We start from the raw sequence: 27,576 nt of genomic DNA, 5'->3' as shown, positions 1-27,576 counted from the left end.
GCGGGGACGAGGATGGGAGACAAAATCCCCCCGTAACGGGGATCCGAAGCGGGGATGGGGAATAGATTCGAGGGCGTGGATTGTGATGTGAATGTATCCCCCGCCCCTGCCCCGTCCCATAGACATCCCTACTTGATAACTTTTATGGTGTTTGCAGGACTCAAAACAAGAACAATACATCGTTAAGTCAAAAGAAAAGTAAATGATGAAACAACAACAACAAACTTCATCTAGTTTGAGAAACTATGAGAAGAAATATAAGAAGTATGAAGTTATTGTCTAAAATTCATACTCCTTATATATATTTTTCATTGCTTCTCAACCTGGATGAACCTCACAATTGATTCATGTTCCACGTACGATTAGTTTCAATAAAAGGTACGTCCTAGAAACAGTTTATAATATCTGGTTCTGTTGTATGATGCAGTTTTGTTAATAATTGCTTTTGTATGTTGTTGTTTTTTTATTAATGTTCTCAGACCAACAAGATCAGGTTAAGTTTATTATATTCTATGTAGATTATTTGTTTCACTAACCCTCACTTAAAATACATTCATTTTAAATTGACATAGATACTTATAATCTGCAAATTAAGTTGTTTTAGAAATAGAGTATGGTATAATGAACTACAAATACATTAATTTATAAAATATCAATCAATATTTTCTGAAATGCTTGCGTCTTATCTTTCTTTCGTGCTCTTTTACATATAAAGTATGGTATAATGAACTAACTCCTTAGATGCATCTCTATCTTCGATTATAGTTAAATTTCAATAACAACAAAAAATTGGATAATATGCCTCGTCATCAAGACTTATAATCGTAATTTTTATGATGTTCTATCATCATAAAAAATATTATGATAAGTGATGATGACAAAACAGATTATCCAGTACCTTGTTGTTATTGAAATTTAACTATAATTGAAGATAGCAATGTATCGAAGGAGTTAGACCAATAAACCACAATTTATATGTAAAAGAGCATGAAATGAATGATGAGACGCATACAATTAGAAAACAATGGTTTGTTTAAGTTGGTTCTCAAGAATAGTTGATTTTCAAGTTATAGACTTATTCATCAATTTGAATGCTTGTATTTCTTTACTCAGGTGTTTGGAAAAACAAGCAATTTACGTATTATATAATAAACTCGACATACTTTCAACAACAGTTAACTACTGTAACCATGATCGAAAGTAATTTATGTTTTAAATTATTTGTTACTGCTTGGTTTCAAACCCAGTACCTACGTGTATATGTCACAACGATTTATAAGCATAATTGTTGTGATATGTGGCCCGCGCCCTGCCTTACAATAACGCTTTCCAGACCGTGGTGGAAACAACGAACTTACAACCACACCCTACTTAACAACGGTATGACACACATGATGGTATCCGTTTTCTAACCGTCGTGTAAATTTCAATTATCTAATGCCAATTGAAATTATGTTCTTCGCAGGATAGATGTTGGACACAATGTCTAGGACATTGTGTACAACTTACTTATGACAGTTTAACAGAAACATATGATAAATCATAAAGCAATAAAAAAACAAAGGAATTGGTAACCCAATTTGATGCAACGTCACCTACGTGTGGAGGGCTTCCAACCCAAGAAAGAAAATCCACTCTCAATAACATTAATACAAAGTGTCTTAGATAATCAACCCTTGTTCAATACTCGTCTTCATAATACTACCCGTGTATTTCTATTTAAGACTCCCTCTAAATATGAGAACCCCTATCACTTTCTCTCAACCACTAATTCTAGTGATCAAAACAAAACTCAGAATAATATTTGTTGAATTACCTCTATCAAAACAAACAACCTCTATACTTTTGATATGAAACTTGGGGGATATAGAGGTGCATAAATAGAAACAATTACAAAAACTCAAAGAACAAAACATAACACTCAAGATATTCAACTCTAACTCGTGTCATCAAAGGTTGGCATGAGTATCCTTAAATAGCAAATCATCTTCTGGGTTTTTCTCCAATGGGCATTAGATTTGAGAACAACCAGATTTGATTTAGATGCAGATTTGATTTGCTTTTCAAAAACAATCATCAAGATTTGATTGATCTTCATTCAATTTAAGTCTTCTTATAATTGGATTTGATCTTATTAAATCATTTTAGCAAATCTTACTAAATAATCTATTGCTAAAAGATACAACTACAAATCTTCTTAGAATTAAACATAATGTCTCTCAAAATAACTCAGAAACCTAGGCCTGCAAATTAAGGCCAGATGCTGGGTTACTGACCTCACAAATCAACACGCATCTTTTCAGCATGCTTTGTCCTCACTCACATGCTTTCCGGGAAACTTTCCAGAAGGTCAGTTATCCAAGTACTACTCCAACTTAAGCATGCTTAACTATGAAGTTCTAATTTTTTAGGCTACTTTAAAGAAGACGCATCTTGTTGGTATATGTAGTACCAATTAATCCTTATAAGCTTTCCTCCAACCATCAACCATGCAGTCCCTTTCTTGGATAGACTCAGGATCTCTCTCATTCCGATGATAAATCAATTACCACGCTCATCCCTCCTCAGCCTTGAGTGTTATATGTGACCACTCTTAACCCTCTTCGGCCTCGAGTATTATATGTCCTCCAGCTTTCGCTTGATTCATCCTCGAACCACGTCGTACTGAGAGAGGCCTGACTTTGATACCGATTGTAACGCCTCAGACAACTTTCAAGATTACCGACTGACCCCATAAACAAACACGGACCTTTTCAATATGCTTTGTCCTCACTCACACCGTCACACGCTTACGCTTACTGAGAAACTTCCCAAAAAATCACGCATCCAAATATTACTCCAAATCAAACCTGCTTAACTATGGAACTCCTGTTATTATCTATAAAAGAATTACCATAAAGAAATGCACAAAATCATTAATTCTCATGACACCCTTGATTTTTTTTTTTGATTATGACACCCTTGATTTTTTTTTTGGTTTATCACCACCGGTTTAGTAAACCGGTTCGGGGGGTCAGTTCTGACATCAAATGGTTCCAACCCCTTCCTGATCGCAATTGCAGGAGATCGAATCATGATTCTCCCTATCAAATCTAGTGCCAATCACCACTAGACCTAACAATTGGTATGACACCCTTGATTTTATTGCATGAATAATCAAACAGAATCTATAAGAAGAATATCTTCATTTATTTAATTACTGATATTAATTACCATTAATTAGACGTAAGAAGTGTAACTAATAAAAAAGTCAAGATTCCTTTTTCATTCCTTCCCTTATTCCTCAAAACGAATTTAGCCGTAATGTCATCACAATCCTTTGCAACTAATGCAGGTAACAACAAATATCTTCTCCACTATTCCTATTTGCCATATTTTTTTCATGGACCACACTCCCACTTGCACCCATTTTCAAACAATTTAAATATGAAAAACAATAAAATTCTACTCCTCAACAAACACAAAATTTCAAATCTTCTACATGACCCATGTTTTTTCTTCCCTCACAATGTCAAATGTTCCCTATATATTACAACATTTAACCACCAATATAGAAAATGTACATACCCCTTAAAAGTCTTCTTCCTTCTCAATCTCTTCTTCCTCAACACCAACATGATATATTTATTCCTCTATTATAAACATCAATAATTTATATTAATTATTATTTCAAACCACTTTTTCTTACCATGCCTGCAAAACTAGTAGAAGTAAGTAACTTCTCATTTTTTTTTTTAAAATCATTTTCATTTAAATTTCTTACCAAAGGGTTTGATTTTTATCATTTTTGTTTAGGTTATGTGGCCTGCATTAGTTGCAAATAAGATACTCCATAAGAGACTTGGAAGCAGAAATTTTGTAGCAGATTATCAAAGTTATACAGATCCTTTATTAGGTATCACAAGTGATGATCAGTTATCTATAAACACCAATTCCATTCTTAGTGATCATCGTGATACCGAAAAGTACAAGTAAGAAGAAAAAAAATCATCATGCAATGTTTTATATTGTTATATATTTGATATTTCATGTGCAGCATATATGTTTGGTTGAACTTTGATGATTTTTTATGTTTCTGATATAATTTTTTTGTTTATTTATTGAAGGGTTTTTGTAAGTACATGGAACATAGGTGGAATTGCACCAGATGAAGGGTTGAATATTGAGGATTTGTTGGAGACATGCAGCAAGTCATTTGATATCTATGTATTCGGGTAATTTCGACAATAACTTCTTGTTTTTCCAGCATGGATATAGAAAGACTGAGAAATTGAAATGAATGGAGATTCTTCTTATGATATACTACCATAAAAATTAAAATAATCATAGAAATTTGACTTCTTTGAAACTTAGCGACGAAATTAGAGTCGGAGTTGACTTCATTGACACTTAGCAACGAGTTTAGCGTCGGACTTGGCATTTTTCGTCGCCATTTCAACTTTTTCTGTAGTTTGAAATGATGATCATGAAATTATGCATGTAGATATATATGGTTTAATTCTTTGTGATAAATTATACTGAACTGTTTTATTACATATTAGGTTTCAAGAAATTGTGCCACTAAAAGCATCAAATGTATTGGGATCAGAAGATAACAAGATATCAAAAAAATGGAATTCTTTAATTAGAGAAGCTTTGAATAAGAGGACACATCACTACTGTTGCAAAGATGATGATGGTGATGGTGATAATATAAAGCAAGATTTGAAAGGAAATATTCCAGGTCAGCAGTGTAAATCAGCCCCACAAGATTTTCATTGTATCATTAGCAAGCAAATGGTTGGTATAATGATATCTGTTTGGGTTAGAAGTGACCTTAGTCCATTCATAAGACATCCATGTGTCTCTTGTGTTGGATGTGGCATCATGGGCTGCTTAGGCAACAAGGTGACTTAATCAAACCCTAATATTAATTCATCTTACTTTAATTATCCTTTCAATTTATATTTGTGTGTATTTTTAGCCAATGGTTCTCATCATTGTCAATATCAACTTCTTAATTAGTGTGCAATAAGATTAATCCAATGATATTTAGTTTAATCTGTATTGAGTCGGTCCATACAAAACTTTTCTGTTGGTTCAACCAAATTTAATCTATAAATTTTGAACTTGGATCCTCTGGAGTCGGTTCAACCAAAGTTCAACCGTTATATCGAGCTAAAACCTAACTTGAATCCATTAAATTGAAATTTGGTTGGACCGACTGTGCAGAGGATCTCTGAGCCGATACTTTTGTATTTGATTTCATTTTTCATTTTTAACATTTTTCTTTTGTTTGACAACTCATACAAACATGCAGGGTTCAGTATCTGTGAGATTTCTGTTACATGAAACAAGCTTCTGCTTTGTATGCAGTCATCTAGCTTCTGGTGGAAAGGAAGGAGATGAGAAGCACAGAAATTCCAACGTTGCTGAAATATTTTCTAGGACAAGTTTTCCTAGAGGCACTCTTTTGGATTTACCAAGAAAGATTCTTGATCATGAGTAAGTAATTATTTGTTTGAAACCGTCCAACCAATCAATCTCAATCATTTGTTCCTTTAATAATTATGTTCCTTTCCCAACAAGTCATGAAAACAAGGTGCTATAATATTGAATATATAATTTTTTTGTTTTTTCTTGTATTTTTATTGCTGTTAAAATTAAAATAATTTTGTTCAATTGAAGCATTATTATTGGACGTTTCCAGCTTTGAATTTGTCTTTCTAGTTTAAACTAAGTTATATGATTAGTTAATTAATCAAATTTATTGTAATCAAATTGGCAGAAAGATAATTAATTACAAAGCAACAAAAAGTTGCATATAATACCAAATAGAATAAAACAAGTTAAAATATAAAAAACCTAAAAGATATAAAACTCAACTAACTAAGATAGTATATGATTAAAAAGTTAAAAATCATTTGACCTGTTTTAATTAGTGAATAATAAAAGTGAAGTAACTTTATGCCGACTTTGAGTTAAATAAATTAACTTTGATATACAAGTTGTATTATTATTTTTTGATAAAATATGCATGTTGTATTATTTTAAGAAATTAATTAATGTTGACATTATTTTGTGCAGTCATGTAATATTGCTTGGAGATTTGAATTATAGAATTTCTATGCCGGAAGAAACTACACGTTTACTGGTTGAAAAAAGAGACTGGGATTCCCTATTAGAAAATGATCAGGTATATATATATGTCTATATACTATGTATGTATGCATGTATCTATATTATATGTATATATATTTCTATGTGTTTATATAAGTCAACAATTTATAGGACAAATTTGTCAAATGTTTTCAATTTATAAATTGACTAAAAGGTTTTAAATCGCAGTTGTTTTGATATTTTTGAGATTAAAAAATGACTGATTCGACCTTAATTGTGATTGTGAAATACTTTATCTATTCTCTTTTATAAGCAATTTTTGACTTTTAAATTAATTAATTGATGTATCTGATAAATATATATAATCTAAATATATTATTTATTGAGTGAATTTAAAAGTCAAAATTTACTTATAAAAGAGAATAGAGGGAGTAATTACAAAGACGTCAAAAACCCTAGTATTGTGGCCTAAATCACGGCCGCAAACCTTTGTTTAAAACATTGTTGATATGACACCAAAAATCCATCATTAATCATTACTCCCTCCGTCCCATAATGAGTGACCCAGCACACTATTTCACACAGATTAAGAAAAGTGTAAAAAAGTAAGAGAGAGAATATCATTTTTACTATAGTACCCTTATTATGTATTGGGAATTGTGAACTTTTTATTAATTAGAGGGTAAAATTGGAAAAAGTGTATTGAAAATTGAAATAGTTCATTCATTTTGGGACATCATTTTATTTCATTTGGGTCACTCATTGTGGGACGGAGGGAGTAATAGACAATTCTATTTGGAGAGATCCTTTGACATTGTAGGTTGAGATGATTTAGATGTGTTCAGATGATTTAGATGTGTTTGATTGCGTTAAAGTTATGGTCACATTTTTCCAAAACAAAAATAAATAATAGGAAAAAAATTTCTTAAACACAAACATAACAATTGGTTTTAGAAACAATTAATCATTTTTTTTATTAATTAAAAAATAAAATAAAATATACTTTCTCCTTCATTATCATAATCACCTTATGATTTCAATTAAAAAATAAATTAGATTTTAATTATGTTTACGAATAAAGATTTATGTTCGTTTCTATGCAAAATTTTCTCTAAATAATATAGTTCTAGCATTCCTCCTATATATTTATATAAGAAAAAAAATAAAGACTTGGAATATTTATTTGCACATTCTTCTAACATAGTGATGATGAAAATTGAAGCTAAAGATGGAGCTAGTGAGTGGACAAATTTTAAGAGGTTGGCATGAAGGAACAATCAAATTTGCTCCAACCTACAAGTATTTTCCAAATTCAGATTTGTACTATGGATGTTGTTATCATGGAAATAAAAAAGCAGCAAAGAAAAGATCACCAGCATGGTATATAAGAGACATACTACACACTAATATTTAAATATAATTGATAATATAAAGTTTCAAACTCTTATATTTTGGTTTTTTTTTTTTATCTTCATTTTAGGTGTGACAGAGTTATATGGTTTGGCAATGGTTTAAAGCAAATTGAGTATTCAAGAAGTGAATCAAAGTTATCAGATCATAGGCCTGTAAAGGCTTTGTTTACAGCTGAAGTAAAGGTTTCATCAGCATTTAAAAACTTGTCAAGTTTGTTTATGTCAGAAAGATTTGAACAAATTAAAAATGTGTTTCAAGTTTCTCCAAGTCATGAGTTTGTATGTAAAAAACAATCAAGTTTCCGCTTGTAAATATTATAGGTTTTATATATCATACTAGACTTGTTTTGTTTTGTATTTGAAAAATCTATATAGAAATAATTAAAAGAGAAAAATTGAAAGAAAAAAAATTGAAACATTTATTTTATGAATATATCTCAAATTTAGGTTAGAATTTGTTATGTGTCGGTCGCAGGTCCAAAGTAAAATAGGCTCAATTACCATCCATCATATTTAAGCTACCACAGGTGTAATTTAAGGTATTTTGATCATAATTCACTCTATCTCTTTTAATCACTTATAATCTTGCAGATTCACTCCCGTACAACCGCACCTAAGATCTGCTCAATCGTATCAAGAATCTACATCAACAATTCTAATTCTAGGCCGAACATAACTTCAATTTCCTAAATCGGCATATTTTAAACATATCCATAATTTTGTGACACAACAAACATAAAGATGTTTAGGCACCCTACAATACATGTTTTAAAATTTTGTCAGTGTTAAACTATGATTAATAAGAGTCTCGTTAAGTATTTATAATGGTTTGTCAATATTAAATATCAGGTAAGACAATTTACAAATATTATTATTATTATTATTATTATTATTATTATTATTATTATTATTATTATTATTATTATTATTATGCTTATTAAAATATTATTATTATTATTATTATTGTTATTATTATTATTATTATTATGTTTGTTTTAATCCACAATGTAATTAGTTGATGATGGAAACATGTCATTGTACATGCATTAAAAAAACTTTAATCTCAAAATGGTTTATTATATTTAAATTTTGAAGCTCTAACTTTCAAATGTATTATAATATTCCAACTATATGATATTTAAACATAACAAAACAAAAATATGCATTTAAAAAATGAAAGTCGATGAATTATAAGCCAATAATTGAGCAAGTTGGTCACTACAATAATTCCAAAAAATTGTTAGCCACATGCATACATAATAGTTTTCAAGGTATGAAGTTAAATTTTTCCAAGACTTATAGTATTATAAACACAACTTGTAACAATAAGTATGTGTGTATATTATTTTCGTTCAATGAAATGAAGCAACTGTTAAATTTTTCTTATAGAGATATGATTTTATAGATGCAACTTGTGAGAATAATGTATCTCTGATGAATATAATACTATAGTTGTGGCGTGCAGTCTTTCTATGAAAAAACAATAAACTATAAGCTTATTTAGTATAAAATTTTGCATTTATATAAGATGCTTCAATTCCAAACCCTATTACCAAAATAAGAAACGCCGGTGCTCCAACCCCATCTTATACGGATCTAGATTCGTATATTCAATCTCATTTTCTTAATACCACTAACAGTTGATTCCTATTGGTGCTACTACTTTTTCTTTTGAAATGAAAAAAATAATTTATAGACAGGGGGTTAAAAATCCAAAAATACAACATAAGTAAATTTAATAAGCATTAAGGTGGACTCTAATCTCGACAAGGATAGCTTTATGGTTTGATAGAGGTTAAACATAAAGTCGAAGTATGTTAATGTACAAATGTCGAAGCCTTGCATGCAGTCGTCGAAGTACGCTCAAGCATGTTGTCGCAACGCGAAAAATATCCAAACCCAACGAACACTCGGAATACAACAGAATCGCCACCGATATTTATTTATTTCAAAAGAAAAGAGAAAATATCGAATAAAACTCACAAAAACTAAGTGAAAATGGTCGTCGCAGCCAAGAGCGAGTACATGAGTCGATTATCCAAAGAGAATGTATTAGCACCCTTCACATCTCCTGTACTCAACGGGAACCCTTTTAGTTAGTTTTGTGAATGAGTGTTAGCGTGATGTTTGCGATCTTCTACTTATTAAGCGATAAAAGAGAAAGAAATGGTTTTTAAATTTTTTGTTATTATGCTCGCCAAGATTTCAAAATATTGTGCCAACGTATCCTCATATGCAATGAGAAAATCAAAGTTTCATAGTTCATGGTAAAAAAACCACGTGTTGGTTGATTGCTTTTAAGGAATGATGCTTTACACAATTTGAACGTTTAAATCTTTGTTTGTTGCTCACTCTTGGAGACTGAAGCATTTGTTTGTTTTGCGTCGAAATGACTAAAGCACACTATTTAAAAAAAAGGTTTTCAAACACTTAGGGAAAGGTCGAAAATTCTTCTAACTCGCTTGTTCAATCCATTTATTGAAAAGAGTGAGACGAGTTTAGTCTTAGCTCTTTAACAACGGGTGAGTATCAAATGGCCAAGCTATTTAGCACGTATTCAGATACTCGTGAGAAAGGTAGAAAATACTCCCCCCTCGCTCATTTACTGTTTGTTGAGTTGAACTAAACTCGCTTAGTTAAAAGTGTTTTGATTGGATCGTAAATATTCAAACGGCCAAGCTATGCGGCTTGTATCCGATTAATTTAGGAAAATGTTGGAAATTCTTCCATCTCGTCCATTTAATTCATTTTGTTTGAAAAAAGGTTTATACGCATAAAACGACTTGACGTTGGATCAAGCGTTTGAAATTGATTTATGAAAAGAGTTTGAGTTAATCGTAAGAGATCCTCGACGTTGAATCGACACTTGCGTTGCATTCAATTTATATTTGATTTGGGATAAAGGTTCAACGTTGGATCGAATGTATTTTTGTTCTTTTTTAAAATAGTTGATTTTAAGTTATCTTGATTAACAATTAGTTAAAGCAATAAGAACAATATAAATGAAAGCGATAAATTATTATACGTCATGAGGCTACATTTTTATTAAATGGAAATATTAAAGTAATAAAAATAGAAATAAAAATAAAAATCAATCAAGACACACAATTAAATAGAAACCAAAGCTCAAGTAAGGATATAATAGTAATCTAACTAATTTTAAATAAAAATAAAGAAAAGACTATATTAACTAATTAAATTAATATAAATTATTTAGTAAAATTAAGTCATAAAAAATCACTTAATTAAAGTAAATAAAAAGCATTAATTTATAGAGAAAATGGGTGATGCACTGACAGTGTAAAAAAGTTTTACACTGTCATTCAATCACGGCCATGTATCCTACCAAGTCATACTGTTATTTTTAAATTACTAAGATGACATGGCAGATTGATATATTCTCATTGGATGACAGTGTAAAACTTTTTTACACTGTCAGTGCATCACCATTAAACCCTAATATATATATATATATATATATATATATATATATATATATATATATATATATATATATATATATATATATATATATATATATATATATATATATATATATATATATATATATATACACACACACACACACACAAGAAAATAAACAAGTAATTAAGGAAATAAGATAATGGGCTTAGAAAGAAAAGAAAGAAAAAAGGCCCAATTCTAGGGCGCTAGGGTCAGCAATCAAGGGGTGAAGAAGGCAAAATGGACGCTGGGCCTAAGTAATGTGAGGATATAATAGTTATTTTGCTTCAGCCAAGGGACATATAATAGAGAAAAGTGGGTGTGAAGGGGAAGAGAGACTCTGGGCCTCATTGTAGAGCCCATGTTCCAAATATTCTCTCTCTGAAGGGGTGTGCACCAGTAAATTAGTGGTGTATGGAAATAAAGCTTATTGGATGAATTGTGTGACATTTAGTTTTTACTACCATGTAGAACATGGATAAATTCACCTTAAACATAGAATTGATAATTTTCTTTCAAATACTTGGAATTATATTATTAACTGTGTATAGCTTCTTTATTTCTTTGTAGCTGATTGTTTCAATTTAAAAATGGACAAAGTAAGAAGTGTAAAAGATAGTGGATCTCATAAAAAGATGGCAAAGAAAATTCTACAAGATCAAGCTTTGAATTGGCAAAGAAAATTCTGCAAATTAAGAAGAAGAAAAAATTAACAAGTAGCAAGAAAGATCACATGGAAATAATAGAGAAATGGTTCAAGAGATTATAGAAGTTGTAGGAGGTAATTATTTTCTGGTCTAATGATCATGATTATATACAATTATATAGTACATATTATGTTTTGAATTTTTGAATTGTTTTTATTTATAATATTATTTTGATGAAGTTTCATTAAAATTAAAAACACCAAGAAATCGAACTCTTATGAATAATGGAGTTAAAGTTTAAAAAGTTGATGACAACTTCGAAAAGAGCTATGCTGGAGAGACTCAAGCTTGGGCAACAGCTTATAAAAGATTTTTCACATAGTAATAAAGAACTTGTACTAAAAAACATAGAAAAAAAATTATGAATTTGAGTACTAAAGAGAATGTATATTTATTTATGTTTTTATATTTTTTTATAATTCAATATCTATTATATAAGAAAAGTCTACCATTTTCTTATCATTTGGGCTGTCCACATCAGCATCTGCTCATACAAAAAGCCACGTCACCCTCCTCATATTATTCCTCCAATCTTTGTGTGCTACGGCAGTTTCATTATTTGAAACGTTAAATTCTTCACTTGCTGCAGTTACACAATGTTTCACTTGCATGACCATCCACGTTCCTAACCGCTACAGCAATAATAACTTTCATATAATGGCTCTCTTATATATATGCAACAGTTGCATCCTTCATCTTTCCAGTTTTCTCATCATTATGCTCCTGCAACTTTTTATGATCACTGATTATATGAACATTGCTTTACAGGAAGCTTTTGGTCGATACTTAGACATGCATGAATTATACCATCAGTATGTCAATTCCAAGTTTCTAGAGCCAATTGAGTATTCTGCATACCTTGATGTTTTTTCTGAAACAGATAACATTCCACGCAAAATGAAATCGACCAGGTGAGTTGTGTTCTCTATTCATCTAATGTGTTCTCTATTCTTCCTTTAGGTTGTTCAACTGCATCTGTCGCTGCTCCATCAAAGGGTTTGGTATGAAACTTGGTAAATCTTAAAAGAGAAATCAGTTTTTGGAATCATTGAATTGAAAGCAGAAAAACTTTATCTCAGCTTTCTCTTATATCTTTTGAAACCCTTTTCTCATACTTTATTCCATGAATTTCCCTTATTAATCTCACTGCAACAAAAATCAACACATAACAACATAAGTAAATCCCAAGTGAGAAGTCGTAACTGCAGGTGGCGGTGGATTGGGTTCGGCCGGAGATTTACGCGTCGGAATTAGCCGGAACCGGTCCGATCTGTGACTTTTGCGGCGGTCTCTACGCAGATTCGTAGCTGAGATTGACGGAGGGAGTTAAGGTGTTGTTCGGGGCGTAGGCATAGCGGCCACGTCGGTTTCGACGTGTCAATCCGGCGAGCAAGCTTTTGATCCCTGTTTAAATTTTTGCTACTACACCTGCCATGGAAAAAAAAGGAACAGAGCAAAATCATATTGTTATTGAGTGAAGATCATTTTTCTTCTTTTCTACATGTTTCTGTTTGATGTTAGATTTGTTTGTATGAAGATAGTGAACCGAAGATTCGATAATTTGAATTTTTTCCTTTCAAACTGTAAAAATAAAAAACAAAAATTGTTGCTCTGCGAAATTATGGTCCGTGCAGATTTATTGTTGTTGTACAGGTTATGTTGGAATTAAGTGAGTATTATGAATAAAAATTTGGTTTAGTGAAATTTGAATGGTTTGTTGAAAGTAATGATATGGTGGCTATATTTTGATAAAGTTTCTGGATACTTTTGAAATTGCAATTATTGTATTGTGTATCATGAGAGATCATTTGTCATTTCAATATGGTAGCATGTGATCGATGATGGTGCCATGTTAGAAGCAAGCAAAATACAAATACAATAATAAATAGAAGACGTTTGACGTTTCAATGTATGGAAAAACCAAATTCATTACATGATTATGACAGTTAATAATAATAACTAACAATCACGATAAATCCAGAATTGTTACTAATAGAAAATAATTAACAATAATAATAAAATTATAAGAATTAATTAACAATAATAATTAATTAGTAATAATCTGTTTTCATTTTTTCAACAACTCAAAATGAGTTAGTCCATTGAAAATTATTTCGGTTTAACATTTGTTTTCGCTACACGAAAAAGCTTGTGATGGCAATAGGTACAAAGCTTTTGTGATGGTAACATGTTGTTTCCACTTTAGCACTTGAAGTCTGGCACCACCAGCGTCCATCTACCAGTACACAAGTAAAGCCGCGCGACGGCCTTTTTTTGGTTCAATAAACCAGATATACTGCTATGGTTGCAATGTCTATCAGCAATGGTAATAATGAGTGCTTCATTCAAATTGCTTTGTGTTTCAGTTCTGATTTTGTATATTTACTAAAACATATGTTTCACTTCATTGCATGCTTATTATTATTTTCCTATGTTTATTTTCATGTAAAATTTCATGGTTGCTGTGACTTCATTATTGTTTCAGACTCTTCTAGAGGTGCATTGTTTATTCAACTGCCTTTTTTTCTTGGCAGGTTTGGTTCATGACTGAATTTTCACGCATTCTTGCTGATTTTGATGAGGTAAGTTATTGCGTTTCTGCCCAACTATTTTGTAACTGCCATTATACTTTGGTTTTCATTGATTGATAGTTTTTTTTCCAAATTTTCATGTTGAATTTCTTTCTTTATTCTCAGTCAAATGTCATCTCTAATTTGTTGGTTAATTCAAAATATAGATTATTCGATTTGGTTTTGAAAGAGTTGTTTTGTTTCAGGGATTTATGGTGCCATGGCTGTTGCGGGGAGTTTTATATGTTCGATTACCATAATTGACTCTCTTGGAGGTTTTCATCTCTCAATAGATGTTGTTCTTGAAGGACTTGGATATGCAGTTCCTCCAACTCTTCTTTTTATACTTGATGTAAGTTCTTTTGATCTGCCTATCGACTTTAAGAGATTGAAATTTTCTACATTTTAAAGGTACTTACTGTTTTTCCTACACACGTGATTAGTCTTTTGTAAATACAAGATATAGTAATGTGTAATCTCTTTAAACTGCTGGAGAGCTGTCTCACATATTGGAACCAGCCTAGAAAAGTTGAAAGAACGACCTCAGATAGGGAAGGTAAAATTATGCTCATGTTACATGTACAACTATCTAGATGTTGTTTTGAACTTTGAAGTGTTCTTCTGTACTTCAATTTCAATTTAGAACGCACCATCCAAATTTAAGTTCAACATTATTACTTCTTTGGAAAATATTATTACATTTTTTCTTTCTAAATTGTTATTTAATGCAGGTTGTAAGCATCTTTCTCAATATGGACGAGTCTGGTGCATGAGCAAACGAGTTCATATATAAACAGATTGAACTGCAAGAACTTAAAGTTCATCTCAAAGGTGGAGTTTGTAGCTAGAAGTACCAGTCTTTTTTGTGAACTTGGAATTTATTGTACAACTATACTTGGATAGTAACAAAATATATAGAGTATAATGTTTCTGGTAGCATCACTTTAAGGCCACTGTGATTTTATCTTTCTTTCAATGCATCCATCCTAAGAAGACTAATATAGTTACAATGGTGAAAAATCAATATAAGTGAAACTATAAAAAAAAATGAAAACAACACTAAGAAAGAGAGTTATAAGGGATGACATTTACTGTAAAGCTACAAATGAATGAGTATTATAAGGCTCAAAGTTGAAAAGGAGATAGGTTTATGTATCATATGTTAGAGTATGAGACATACTGATTTTTTCTTTTTTTTTTTAAATAAAGGAAATGCAGTGGTGTTGGGGTGGTCAATTAAGAGTTTAAAACAAAATAGATAAATAAAGGAATTCATTATAACGAGAATATTAAATTACTGATCAAAATATTTAATATTAACGGGAAGTATATCAGTAATATACATCTTTGATGATTATGAAAAGTGTATAATTAAATTATTTTCAATTAATTATTCATTTGTATGGTTAAAGTATTTTCTACCATTATTTTTTTAAATGATTTAGTTACTAATTTCAATTATTATAGAATATGAATAAATGATTTAATATTAGTAATTTTATAACTTTACTCATTTTAACCAAAATTTAGTCTTTTATTAATATCTTTTATCATCCTCAATCTAAATGCGCAAAAATGACGGATACCCGTGTGAACGCACGAGTATCAGAGTGACGGCTGTCATTGAACTGTATAGGTGGGTTGCATGAATTTAAATATCTATAGGATACCGTAACAAGCTCAAACGTTGGTGTCTACGCGAATATGGGCTTCAGTTTTTGAACTGCGGATATGGGAACGGGTCCCTACTAGCATCTTAAAAAAATAAATTAAACGAATTAAAATATCTATAGGATACGGGAACAAGCTCAGACGTTGGTGCCTACGCGAATATGGGCTTCAGAACGTGAATTTTTTAAACTCCGGATATGAGAACGGGCCCCTACTAGCATCTATCATTTGTTATGACATTATCTTTCTTTTGTTAAAAAATAAATTAAACGAATTAAAATATCTATAGGATACGGGAACAAGCTCAAACGTTGGTGCCTACGCGAATATGGGCTTCAGTACGTAAATTTTTTAAACTGCGGATATGGGAACGGGTCCCTACTAGCATCTATCATTTGTTATGCCACTATCTTTCTTTTGTTAAAAAAATAAATTAAACGAATTTAAATATCTATAGGATACGGGAACAAGCTCAAACGTTTGTGCCTATGCGAATATGTGCATAAGTACGTGAGTTTTTTAAAATGCGGATATGGAAACGGGTCCCTACTTGCATCTATCATTTGTTATGCCATTATCTTTCTTTTGTTAAAATAATAAATTAAACGAATTTATATATCTATAGGATACGGGAACAACCTTAAACGTTGGTGCCTACGCGAATATGGGTTTCAGTGCGTGAACTTTTTTAACCGCGAATATGGGAACGGGTCCCTACTAGCATCTATCATTTGTTATGCCATTATCTTTCTTTTGTCAAAACAATAAATTAAATTTATGTACTTTGAAATATTTATTTAATATATGTGTATCACTTTAATTGTATTTTAATTTTCCTAAAATATATCATTTATCACTTTAATTATAGTTTAATTATCTTTCTTTTCTTACTGACTTTATTTTTCAATATTCATTTTTTTTAATATTAGTAATTTCATAACTTTACCCATTTTAACCACAATTTAGTCGTTTACCAATACATTTTATTATCCTCAATTGAAATGCACCTTTGATTTGGCTGTTATAGTAGCTATATTTATTAATCCATAGGACACGGGACCAGGCTCAAAGGTTGATGCCCACACGGATATGAGCTTCAGTACATGAGTTTTTTAAACTGCATATATGGGAACGGGTACTATAGTACCCTATCCATACCCTACTAATTTATAAGTTTTTCAATTTTAACTAAAATATAATCTTTTACTAATATATTTTGTTTGACTCAATCCAAATGCGCAAAAAACGACGGATACCCGTGCGAACGCATGGGTATCACACTAGTTTATTAATAATGGTTTTATTCTGACTATGTTTTGATGAATCTGCACTAAAATTAAAAATATCAAAAACAGAAAGAAAAAAAAAAAGAACTCTTGTTAATCATTCGGTAAGAGTTCAAAAAGTTTATGAAAACTTGGACAAAAACATTGCTACAAAGAACTTGGAAAAACTCAAGCTTAATCACAAATTACAAAAGATTTTGCACATGGAGACAAAGAAGTTGTGCAAGATAAGTGATTTTACATAGAGTTTTTTTTCATGTTTCTATGTGTGCTTTCAATTTGCATATTTTGGTGGAGATATTTTCTTGACTTCATTACATGAAACTAGGATCGTTGAAGAATAGAAATCGATAAAAATCTACAACTAGTAGATTGAATAAGCTTGCAACATACAAACCAAATCTTTCTTTGGACACAATAATGATAATTACTCAGTGCTCTAAAAAGGCAAAGAGGATGCCAAAGAAAGAAGTTGTTGAAACAAAGTCAACTAATGGAGAACACGAAACGTTCCTTGTTTCAAATAATGGAAACAAAGATTATTCACATTTCATTTAATAGTTAAAGACAAATTGAAAGCTAAGCAGTGGTAATACTAAAGATTCCCCCAGAAAAAAAATGAAAGTGAGTCAAACTGAGACATTATCTAGAGAAAAAATAAAGGGAACAACTTAAGGCAACTAGAAATTATTGATGATAATGCATAAGTTGAGGAAGATGTAGAAGAAACAAACACAAATATGAAAAAAAAATAAAGGTAATAAGTTTTTTTTGTGTAATGATAATGATTTCACATGTTATGTATATATTGATAACAAATATGTGATATTGTTTGAATGAGTTTATTATTTAGCTTTATACTAAATATAGGAACATTAAAAAGAAAAACTCGTGGGAAAATTTTGGACAAAAGGATTAACGGAAGAAATACTGAAGAACGGAAGGAGTGATGGAAGGAGTCATCACGTAATTTTTATAGTATTTTATCTTTTATTTTATTAAGTTTGCATTGATTTTGATTAAGTTTTAGTAAGAATTAGCGTGTTTTTGGAAGAAGACCAAGAATAAGTAAGAAATGAGAAAATATGACGAAATTGTGTGAAAAGAGCAAATGGGAGGCAATTCTGAACAGCGACCATTGCGCCCCATCATGGAACGATGCTCAGCTCATCGTGGCGCGACACATCAACATCATGGCGCGATGCCACGTGTGGCTTGACTCGTTTTGAAGCTTTATAAAGAGATTTTTGGTACACTTTTGAAGTATCTTCTTCTGGCAACCTAATTCTAATTTTGGAGAATTACTGTGGAACTCTGAGTGAAGGTTTTCACCATCATAAGTCGAATTCTCACCAATAATGTTTCTTTCTTTTATGAATTATTTAGTTATGAGTAGCTAATTTTCTTAGATTAGATTTTGTTCAGATGAATTAGTATGGATTTGTTGCGACCATATATTAGGTCTTTGTACCATTTACGCTTTTGATTATAAAGTTTTCTCTTTAGTAATATTTGTGTTTAATGCTTTATATGTGCTTACGAATGTCCATGTATCGATTCAGATTCATGCTGAGTACTAATCTTAATTGTGTGAATCAGATCTAAGTTAACCGTTCAACCTAATATTTGAGCTAGAGATTGGAAATTGTAAGGTTATGACTTAGGGTTTAACAAACGAACATCGCCTATTTTAATTATCGAATTTGCCTAAGAGATTAGGGGATAATAGTTTAGAATAGTGAGGTATACACCAAGAGATTGGGTACACTGGCTTAGTTAAACTGTGCGGTAACTGAATTAATCATCATAAGGGCTGATAGACGCTAGCATCATCAGAGACATACAAGGGATTCAAGACGAAACATAATCGTCTTTGACACCCTAATTACCTTTTCATTTTCCTTTTTCGTGTTCAAACTCAAAAACCCCCATTGTTACTTTTACTTTGCACAATCGTATATCTTCTTGGAGACGATTTTTTTAGTATTACTTCGTATAAAAAATAATTGAAAATAAAAAAGAAATGTTTAATTGTAGTATAAAAGTATAATTTAATCTCAAAAAGAAAAATACTTAAAAAAACTCAATTCTATAGAACCAAACATATAAATTCAAGTTCAGTTGCTGCGCAATACCATAACGTAGTGTCCAAGCAATGGCATCTTCTTCTCAGCGCCTCAAAACCGTTGAGTTTCTCATCAATTCTTCTCAAGTAAGTCCCAACCATTCTTCTATCATCTCATTTCTCTTCTTACACTTTTCACTTTCTCATAATCCTCTTTCTTCCAAGCAGCACCTCAATGTTTCCCCCATTGTTAAATACTCTGCATTCTCCTTCTTCGCCGATCGCTTCATTCCCTCATTACCAGCGTAATCTCTCTCACTCTCTCTCTCAAAATAAATGTTGCATTTTTGAGATTTTACTACTGATTAGTTGTCTTTTTTTCCGACACTTAGATTCATTGAACGCGCGAATTCGTTGACCTGGCTGTTGAAACCTGTCACTGAAAGCACCTTGCAGCTGTTTGTGCTTATTTCTCTATGGATTTCAAGCAAAGTGGGAGTTTCAATTTTTACATTCAGATTTTACACTTGTTTTATAATTTATTTAGGACTGTTATACTGTTGTTGATATTTGTTTGTAGATACATGATTCTCGACCGCTCTCTGTTGTAAGTTTGAAGTCTTTGGCGGACAAATCAATCAAGGAACAACACTTCACAAATCGGAATTTCATAGAAGCGGTAAGCAAACCTTGAGGTTCATTGTAAATTATAAAATGTATAGTATTTGCATGGTTTAGAATTGCGGTTTGTTTTCCATTTGGATATACCATGAAGGTTTATGTTTTGTATTTCTCTCAATTTTGAAATACTTGATCTGCAGGAGGTGCTCTTCATGCAGGTACGAATTGAAGTTGTGGACTCACTCAGCTGAGGTATCATCTGATTTTGACATCGTTTGGGATTTCCTCAGGTGTTGAGTTTTGAGATTGGCACAGCAAATATTGCTTTTTCGTTCCTTCAAGAGCTTTGGATTCAAATCAAGTGAGTATGATATTCTTAAGATGAAGACGAAGACGCCTCTAACTTTGATATTTGAATTTGAAGTTTGTTTTTTTTAGTGTCTAACACTGATAATTCCTGCTTTTGAATGGTTGAGCTAAGGGGAGTAGCAAAAGTTGGTGAGTTGATTAGCTTTGAAGCTTGCATGGAAATTATGGATCTTCTCTATGAAAAGGAAGAGACATCATTTCTGTATAGGTCTCCTCACTCCCTTGCTGCGTCAATCTTGGTAATTTGTATATTCCTTAGCTATTTCCATATTCCAAATTATGCCATATATCATATATGCTTTTGATTTTGGAATGTTGTGATATACTTTTTCAGGTTGTATCATACTTAATGACAGTCCCTAAACAGAAATGGGAGTTCCCAATTATTGCATGGGGTAAGAAAGTGAATGTAGGTTCAAAGATACTGTTTTTAGGTTTTAGTTTTCTATAAACCTATTCATACAACCATATGAACTAACTTCAAATACTGAGTAACCAACAAAGAGATTTTGTTGGCAGTAAATTTCGCAACCTCTTGTAAGGAAGAAGATGTCATAAAAATGGTGACGGAGATTCTCAAGCATGTGATGGAACCTTCTTGAGATATCGGGTAAGTTAACTTTTAAAAGTTGAACCACTTATGTATGTTGATAATCTCTTGTTAATTCTAAAGTGTTGTTACCTAATGTATTCAATTGGTCGATTTGCCAGTATGTATGTTATCATTGTAGTGCATAAGCATTGCTTTTAGGTCTGTTCAACATATCTGGTTTTATTAGTGAAGTAAACGAAATCCAAACCATATTTCAAAACCTGGTTATTAAAACTGATCTTTAACCTATCCATTTTACTTTTTAAACTCTATTTTGGTTATTTGGTTTTGTAATATCCATATTATCCGTTTTCATATCCATTTTTTATTCTATTCCTTAAAATTAAAGTTTCTTTCACCATTCCACAGCTGCCTCCTTTTTCCAACAATAAACCTAGTAACCTTAGGAGTGTGCATGGTTTGGATATTCATAAAACCAAGCCATATAGAAATTTCTACCATTAAGAAGGACTTGATTTCAAATTTGAGCCAGATATTCCCCCCAAACTGATTCACGTTTAGTTTAAAACCGAGTTTGAACCAAACCAGAACCGGTTTTTGAAACAGGTTTTAAAGCTTGATTGAAAATTGGGTTTTGATTAAAATATTTGAACTGGTGTAGATCCATTTCTGGCAAATAACATGATTGCCTAGCCTGATGATAGACCCAACAATAAAACATGTTGATGGAAGAACAAATACAGGTGTAACAATGAATTTGGAACCAAGATGTTGTGATTTTACTGCTCAATTGACCAATATCATTTTCATTCTAGTAGTGCCAAGCCAATATTAGATTGAAGAACAAAACTTAGTTGGTTAGATTGGTTGCAAACTGAAAAATTCTTGCTTCTTGATGGCAAGCTGAAGGTGTATCAGAACATTACTGGTGATAAACTTTTGATCCAATGTTTTCTTACAAAATGTCAAAGAAGAATCCTGGTTTTAAATCCGGCTTGGAAGCTATTTTGACAAAACCAAACCTGTCTTGTAGGCAGACATTTGGTTCAGTTTTGAAATGCAGTCCTTACTCCTTATTATTGGTTTCAAATTGGATATAGTCAGTTTTGAGCACCCTTTCACAGTATAATGCCAAAAGATGCAGTGGCCAGCGAGTACTATGTTTTGAAAATATGGTTTCTGTATCTGGGTTTCATTTCTTTTCTCCATTTATCCTTATTATTTGGTTGCAGGAATAGGATGATATCTTGAATGAGCTGAAACATCATACCATATTCTTGGTTTGGATGTATTTTTGGTAAGCTTCATATTCTTTCACTCGCAATGGTGTTTTAGCAGGTATACATAGTTGAATAAGCACTTGTTTGGTTGTGTCCAAATTATATGTCTTGCATTTCAATGTCACTTACATTGTGATTATAAGAAGCTAGATATTGAACACCGCCAGAACAATCAGGCTATAAGAAATTATACAGGTAGGATCGTAAAAACAGAAACTTTGGGGTTTCACATGTAATCATAATGAAGAAAAATGAGTTTTTCTTTTTTCATCCTCTAAACTTTTCAGAAACTCTTTAAAATGCCCAAAAATGCTCTGTATTCTAGAATTCGAACACTTAAAAACACGTTCCAAATTCTAGAATCCAAACACTATATAACACATGAAACTTCTCACTTTTTTCATCAAGTTAATAATTTTGGATTGTACAATTCGAATGAATAAAAACCCATATACTCAAGATCGGCTTTGCATATACAAGATACATGAACCAGCGGCATATAAAAAATGTTCATTCAAAAGATCTGTTTTTATACGGGTACTGAAAAACATGTACCAGAATTAAATAAAACAGAATTTTAGAAATTGAGCCGATCATACGCTGAAACAGACCAGATAATTGCCAATTGACAAATTCAGTATATTAATTTAGTACATTTCATTCATCTTTTATAAACACATTAGAGCATCTCTACTGATGGAACTAATTTTGATTGATTAAACTATGTTTTATGGAACAAATTATTTTATTATATTTAAGCAACATTTAAGTAATTTTAATCAATTTTATTTCAACTATGATTTCAATAAACAATATATATTTGATCCTATTAATTTATAATTTTTTTTTTTATATTTGAGTCACCAATCATGATTATATTGTTTCTTAACATAAACAACATATTTTTTTCATTTCTTCTATAAACAACTTACAAAAAAATTTAAGGAAACAAGAAGGCTATCTACTTCAATCCTAAAATAAACTTAAGCTATAGAACTAATAACTAAGTATATACTACATTAAACAACACTTCAAGTACTTCAAACTTACACCTAATTAACATATGACACATCACCCGAACAGCTCTGAAGTCAATATAACACGTTTGCACATCCATTCACTCAGCTAGGCCACCAAGTTCACGTCCACAACCGAGGGAGCTTATTAAAGATGATGCTGAGAGGTTATTTATGGGAAGACTCTTGAAAAGAAAATGACACTCACTTTTTACCTAAACACTAGATATCACATATCTTGGCCACGTTAGATTGTTGACAATGTCTCACATATTAATTAAAACAGTGAAAACTTTCTATACACAACAAATTGGTTATCCAATTACAAAGGTTGAAACTTTTTATACACAATTTATTTAAAAAATTACATTCTAAACTGTATATAGGTTGACTCAAGACTCTGTTTTCTTCTTTTTGTTCAGCAGCACTGTGGACCTTGGTCTAAATTATTGTTCCTAAACTAATCTGACTACTTGACCACCGTCCCTAACCTAAAATAATTATCAATTCCCAAACCATAAAAAGGGCCACAGTGCTGTTGATTACTATTATTTTAGCTTTATTTGTTACGTCACTGAATCATGCTGACACCAACACAACACAACAACACAACACCGTCCTTTGAATTGGAACACCAACCTTCAATTTCCAATACTAAATATGGAACCACTTTCTGTTAATAGTCCCATTTGCTTACTTGCTAGCTGTTTATGATTCTTCTGTCGGTGGAGTCTGCACTTTTATCACATTTCAGGGACCACAATGTTTTCTTTTTCATATTTGTTAGGAAATTGACTTAGACTTTGACTTTTCATTAGGAAAAACATTACAAAATCAAATGCAATTTGTTGAGGTGGAGACCCAACACCAACAACATTACTGATAATTAAGTGGAAAGAAGTAAAGAACACTAACGTGTTCATTGCTGCTTATAGTCTTTACTTTTCGCATTTACCACTATATCATCTTAATATTGAAAACCACACTTATTTTTACACAAACTTCTTTTATTTTTAAACAATTATATTTGATTTAAAGAATCCCACATCGGACAATATATGGTCTGAACATGTTCTTATAAATGGGGGCAATCCTCACCCTACAAGCCGATTTTCTAGGGTTGACTTAGGCCCAACCACACTTCTTAACATGGTATCAAGAGCCTCGCGTTTAAGAGAGTTCTTGTAGTTGTGCGCAGAAAAATAAATATAACATTTATTTTAGAACATGAAAGAAGTATTTTATATAAAAATATTGATTTATTATAAATGAATATTGATTATTCTTTGTTTTTTTTTTCATTTTTTTATTTTAGAATTCTTTTAATTCATCTTTCTCATGTTATTAATCAACTATAATTTTGTAAAATAATTTATAGTTTAATTACATATATAAAAAATTAGATTTATTTTTTAATTTGTGTAAAATTGTCAATACAATACGGAGCAAATAAAATTTCTGTTTAACTTTTTTTAATGAAATGTGTCAACTTTAGAGTGTGTTTGGATGAAGCATTTTAACGAGGGAAAGTAATGTTTTGAAGGAATTTAAAATGATTTGACCAAAATTCATTTTTTGGATACAAAAATGAAGAATTGTTAAAATGATGGAAATTTATGGAGTATTTCATCTTAGTTAAATTTAATCATTTTGAAATGACACCAAAAACCAAAGAATTTGAAATTCCTCTCATGTTCCATAGAATGTATTTGTTATTATTATTTCTTCAAAATTTACAAATTGGTCCTCATATTTTTCAAAATTATAAAATTGACCCCAAAAAATTTTAAAAAATTGCAAATTGGTCCTTAATAATTTTTAAATTTTACAATTTGGTCCTTCAAATTTTTAAAAATTATAAATTAGTCCCTACTTTTTCATTTTTTAATTTGGTCCAAAAAATTTAAATTTTATACAAAATGACACCAAAAATCTAACAATGAATTATCTTAATACTCCATCCAAACAAAACAATTTAAAAATGAATGAATTTGAATTGAATCATTTGAATTGCTTTGAATTTTAAATTACTTTAAAAATTTTAATTACCTCATCCAAACACACTCTTAATGTATTTGGTTTTTTTATATGTTGTAATGGTTGTGAGTTATGATTATAGTAGACTTATCGTGACAATAAATTCTCATTACTTCATTAGTCTTTATCCCCCAAGTCTTCTAAACTTATTTTTAGTCATACTAGCTTGCCCATTCCTTATGAAATTTCCCTAAACTCTACTTAATCAATATATTTAGATGCCACACTTTTTTCCACTCTTATAACCTACAAGACTTTATAGTTGATATCCTTTCCACACCTTGAATTTTCAGCATTGGTATATGCTTTAAAACTCAACACTTTCATTATGTTCAAACACAAATCCTCTACCTAGAGTTCCCTTCAGATATTATTGTATAGTTGGAAGTGTAACTTGTAAATGAACCTTCTTTGCTTGTTGTACAAATTGGCTAATTGACTAAACTTACAATAAGAGCAACATCATAAGTATATAAGTTTTTTGACAAACCTTTGATACATTTTCAAATCAACCGTAACATCTTATTTTATGTCCCCCAATTTTACACATGGATCAATTGGTTCTTTTTTAGAGTGGAAAACTTTAGTTTCTATTGTAATTAGATGCCTAAGATAGTATCAGTCAGACTCTATCCATTATTGCAAATGGAGAAAATTTCTCAGAGTAATCTAATTCATACATTTTTGTGAATCATTTGGCAGCCATTCTTGCATTGTAACTCTCAATATATCCACCAATCTTGTATTTTACCAGGTATGACCATTTGCTCCCTATAGGATTCTTTTCATTTGGGAGAGAAACCAATTCCAAAGTATTGTTCTTGTCCAATACCTTCATCTATAAGTCCATGACATGTTATCAACCTTGTATTTTTCTATGTATACTCATTTGTTGGTGATTTTAGTATCATCAATGCATTTTGGTAGTAATGTGATTTACTATAGGCCAATGCAATTATGCGTTAAGTTTGAAACGAGTTAGGGTAGTGCGGAGTGCACGCTCGTCGAACCAAACGCGTAATTGAATATGAATAATAGAAACGGGCATAACGTTTCGTTTGAATAGTTGCACCCGTTCCCAACGGACATAACGATTCGTTTGAATAGTTGCACCCGTTCCCAACGGACATAACGATTCGTTTGAATAGTTGCACCCGTTCCAACAGACATAACTGTTTCCGAAGAGGTGTGTCTGTTCGCTTCTATTATTGGTCTCCTATATAAGGAGTCTTTTGGTCTCGATTTGGAACACGAAATTACAGACTTCCTCTCTACATTCTGATCTGTTCTCTATTGTCAGAAACAGATTGTTCTTCGAGAATTATCCCCGCAAAGATTTCGTGAACCCAGACAAGAATAGGGTCGAAATACTTTGTTCGGAAAGTGAACGAACACGATTCTTGAAGATATCCAGGATTATCATACCAATTATATCTAACAAACGAACAAAGTATTTTTTCTGATAATCATGGCTGGAGGAGGAAGCACCGTCAAGGAGATGACTAAAAGTTTCGGAAAATTGGACAAGTTTCAAGAACAATAATCGATAACATAAATTCGGGTATGTTTTATTATTTTTCGTAGAATTTAGATCACTGTGATTCATATTTGTGGTTTTCGATAATGATTAATTGAAATTAATATATACATAGATGATTATGATAACTTGATAAGGATCTATTATGATATAACTTCCATGTATTCATGATACGAAAATAAGTATTCAGTATAGTACCAACTATAAATTTACTTATATTAGGTACTTGATCCTCTTAACTCCATTTAGATTAATTGCTTAATGGATACAGTGATACAATATCCGTTTTACTTTCTAGTTTATTTTACATTCCGTGTATATTATTTACATACTGCATTATTAATTTATATTGATTGTATACGGTATGTATTTAAACGTTGATCCTGTAATGTAAATATATAAGATAATTACGCAACGTTTCAAAAGTTTTTATTATAAATTGCTGCCGTGTTTTGAAGTTTGTTTTTAAATTTACCATGAACCATTGCCTTGTTTATCATGAACATGTTGTGTTTTGTGGTTTGAACAAAATGAAATTATATCAATTTTATTTTGGAAAATGATTGTTACTTAATCAGTGTCGTAACAGTGGCATGAAATTTGTTCAAGTGTCATTCTAATGATTACTTAAGTTATTATTGACAAAAGAAAAACTTTGAGAAGAATCTTGGTATAACTGATTGAGGAGGAGATTAACGTAGCATGAATGGTCAATAAGGAAAGCGAAACGATTGCGGCTTGGCCATGAATCTACAACATCACAAATCACTCTTCATAATAGATCATGTGCAACATTATTCTCGTTATCATGGCCTTCATCATTTAAGTTTTAACTAAATGAAAATGTGAACGAGAATTTGAACTTTTATGTGATTGTTAATTGGGAAT

At 31.1% G+C, this 27,576-nt stretch overlaps 2 protein-coding genes and 1 long non-coding RNA gene across 3 annotated transcripts; all 3 read left to right on the top strand.

Annotated features, from left to right (window-relative positions):
- Positions 1-3,477: 3,477 nt before the first annotated feature.
- Positions 3,478-8,284, top strand: LOC131600130 (type IV inositol polyphosphate 5-phosphatase 9). Its single transcript, XM_058872351.1, has 8 exons — positions 3,478-3,710; positions 3,796-3,971; positions 4,107-4,214; positions 4,542-4,887; positions 5,300-5,484; positions 6,067-6,175; positions 7,322-7,479; positions 7,580-8,284. Exons 1-8 carry the CDS (start codon positions 3,690-3,692, stop codon positions 7,821-7,823), a joined length of 1,347 nt encoding a protein of 448 aa, XP_058728334.1. The 5' UTR covers positions 3,478-3,689; the 3' UTR covers positions 7,824-8,284.
- Positions 8,285-13,487: 5,203 nt separating this feature from the next.
- Positions 13,488-15,191, top strand: LOC131600129 (uncharacterized). Its single transcript, XR_009283014.1, has 4 exons — positions 13,488-14,009; positions 14,218-14,265; positions 14,460-14,809; positions 14,985-15,191. It is a non-coding gene; the product is annotated as an uncharacterized LOC131600129 (long non-coding RNA).
- Positions 15,192-17,308: 2,117 nt separating this feature from the next.
- Positions 17,309-24,256, top strand: LOC131595733 (cyclin-J18). Its single transcript, XM_058868192.1, has 10 exons — positions 17,309-19,422; positions 19,504-19,580; positions 19,668-19,767; positions 19,856-19,954; positions 20,097-20,114; positions 20,187-20,257; positions 20,378-20,504; positions 20,600-20,660; positions 20,785-20,875; positions 22,051-24,256. Exons 1-9 carry the CDS (start codon positions 19,366-19,368, stop codon positions 20,865-20,867), a joined length of 693 nt encoding a protein of 230 aa, XP_058724175.1. The 5' UTR covers positions 17,309-19,365; the 3' UTR covers positions 20,868-20,875; positions 22,051-24,256.
- Positions 24,257-27,576: the final 3,320 nt, after the last annotated feature.

Source organism: Vicia villosa, linkage group LG4 (genome assembly GCF_029867415.1).
Source record: "Vicia villosa cultivar HV-30 ecotype Madison, WI linkage group LG4, Vvil1.0, whole genome shotgun sequence".
Classification (NCBI taxonomy): Eukaryota; Viridiplantae; Streptophyta; class Magnoliopsida; order Fabales; family Fabaceae; genus Vicia; species Vicia villosa.
Note: the sequence above shows the minus strand (reverse complement) of the source record. Positions and strands in the feature narration are given on the sequence as shown.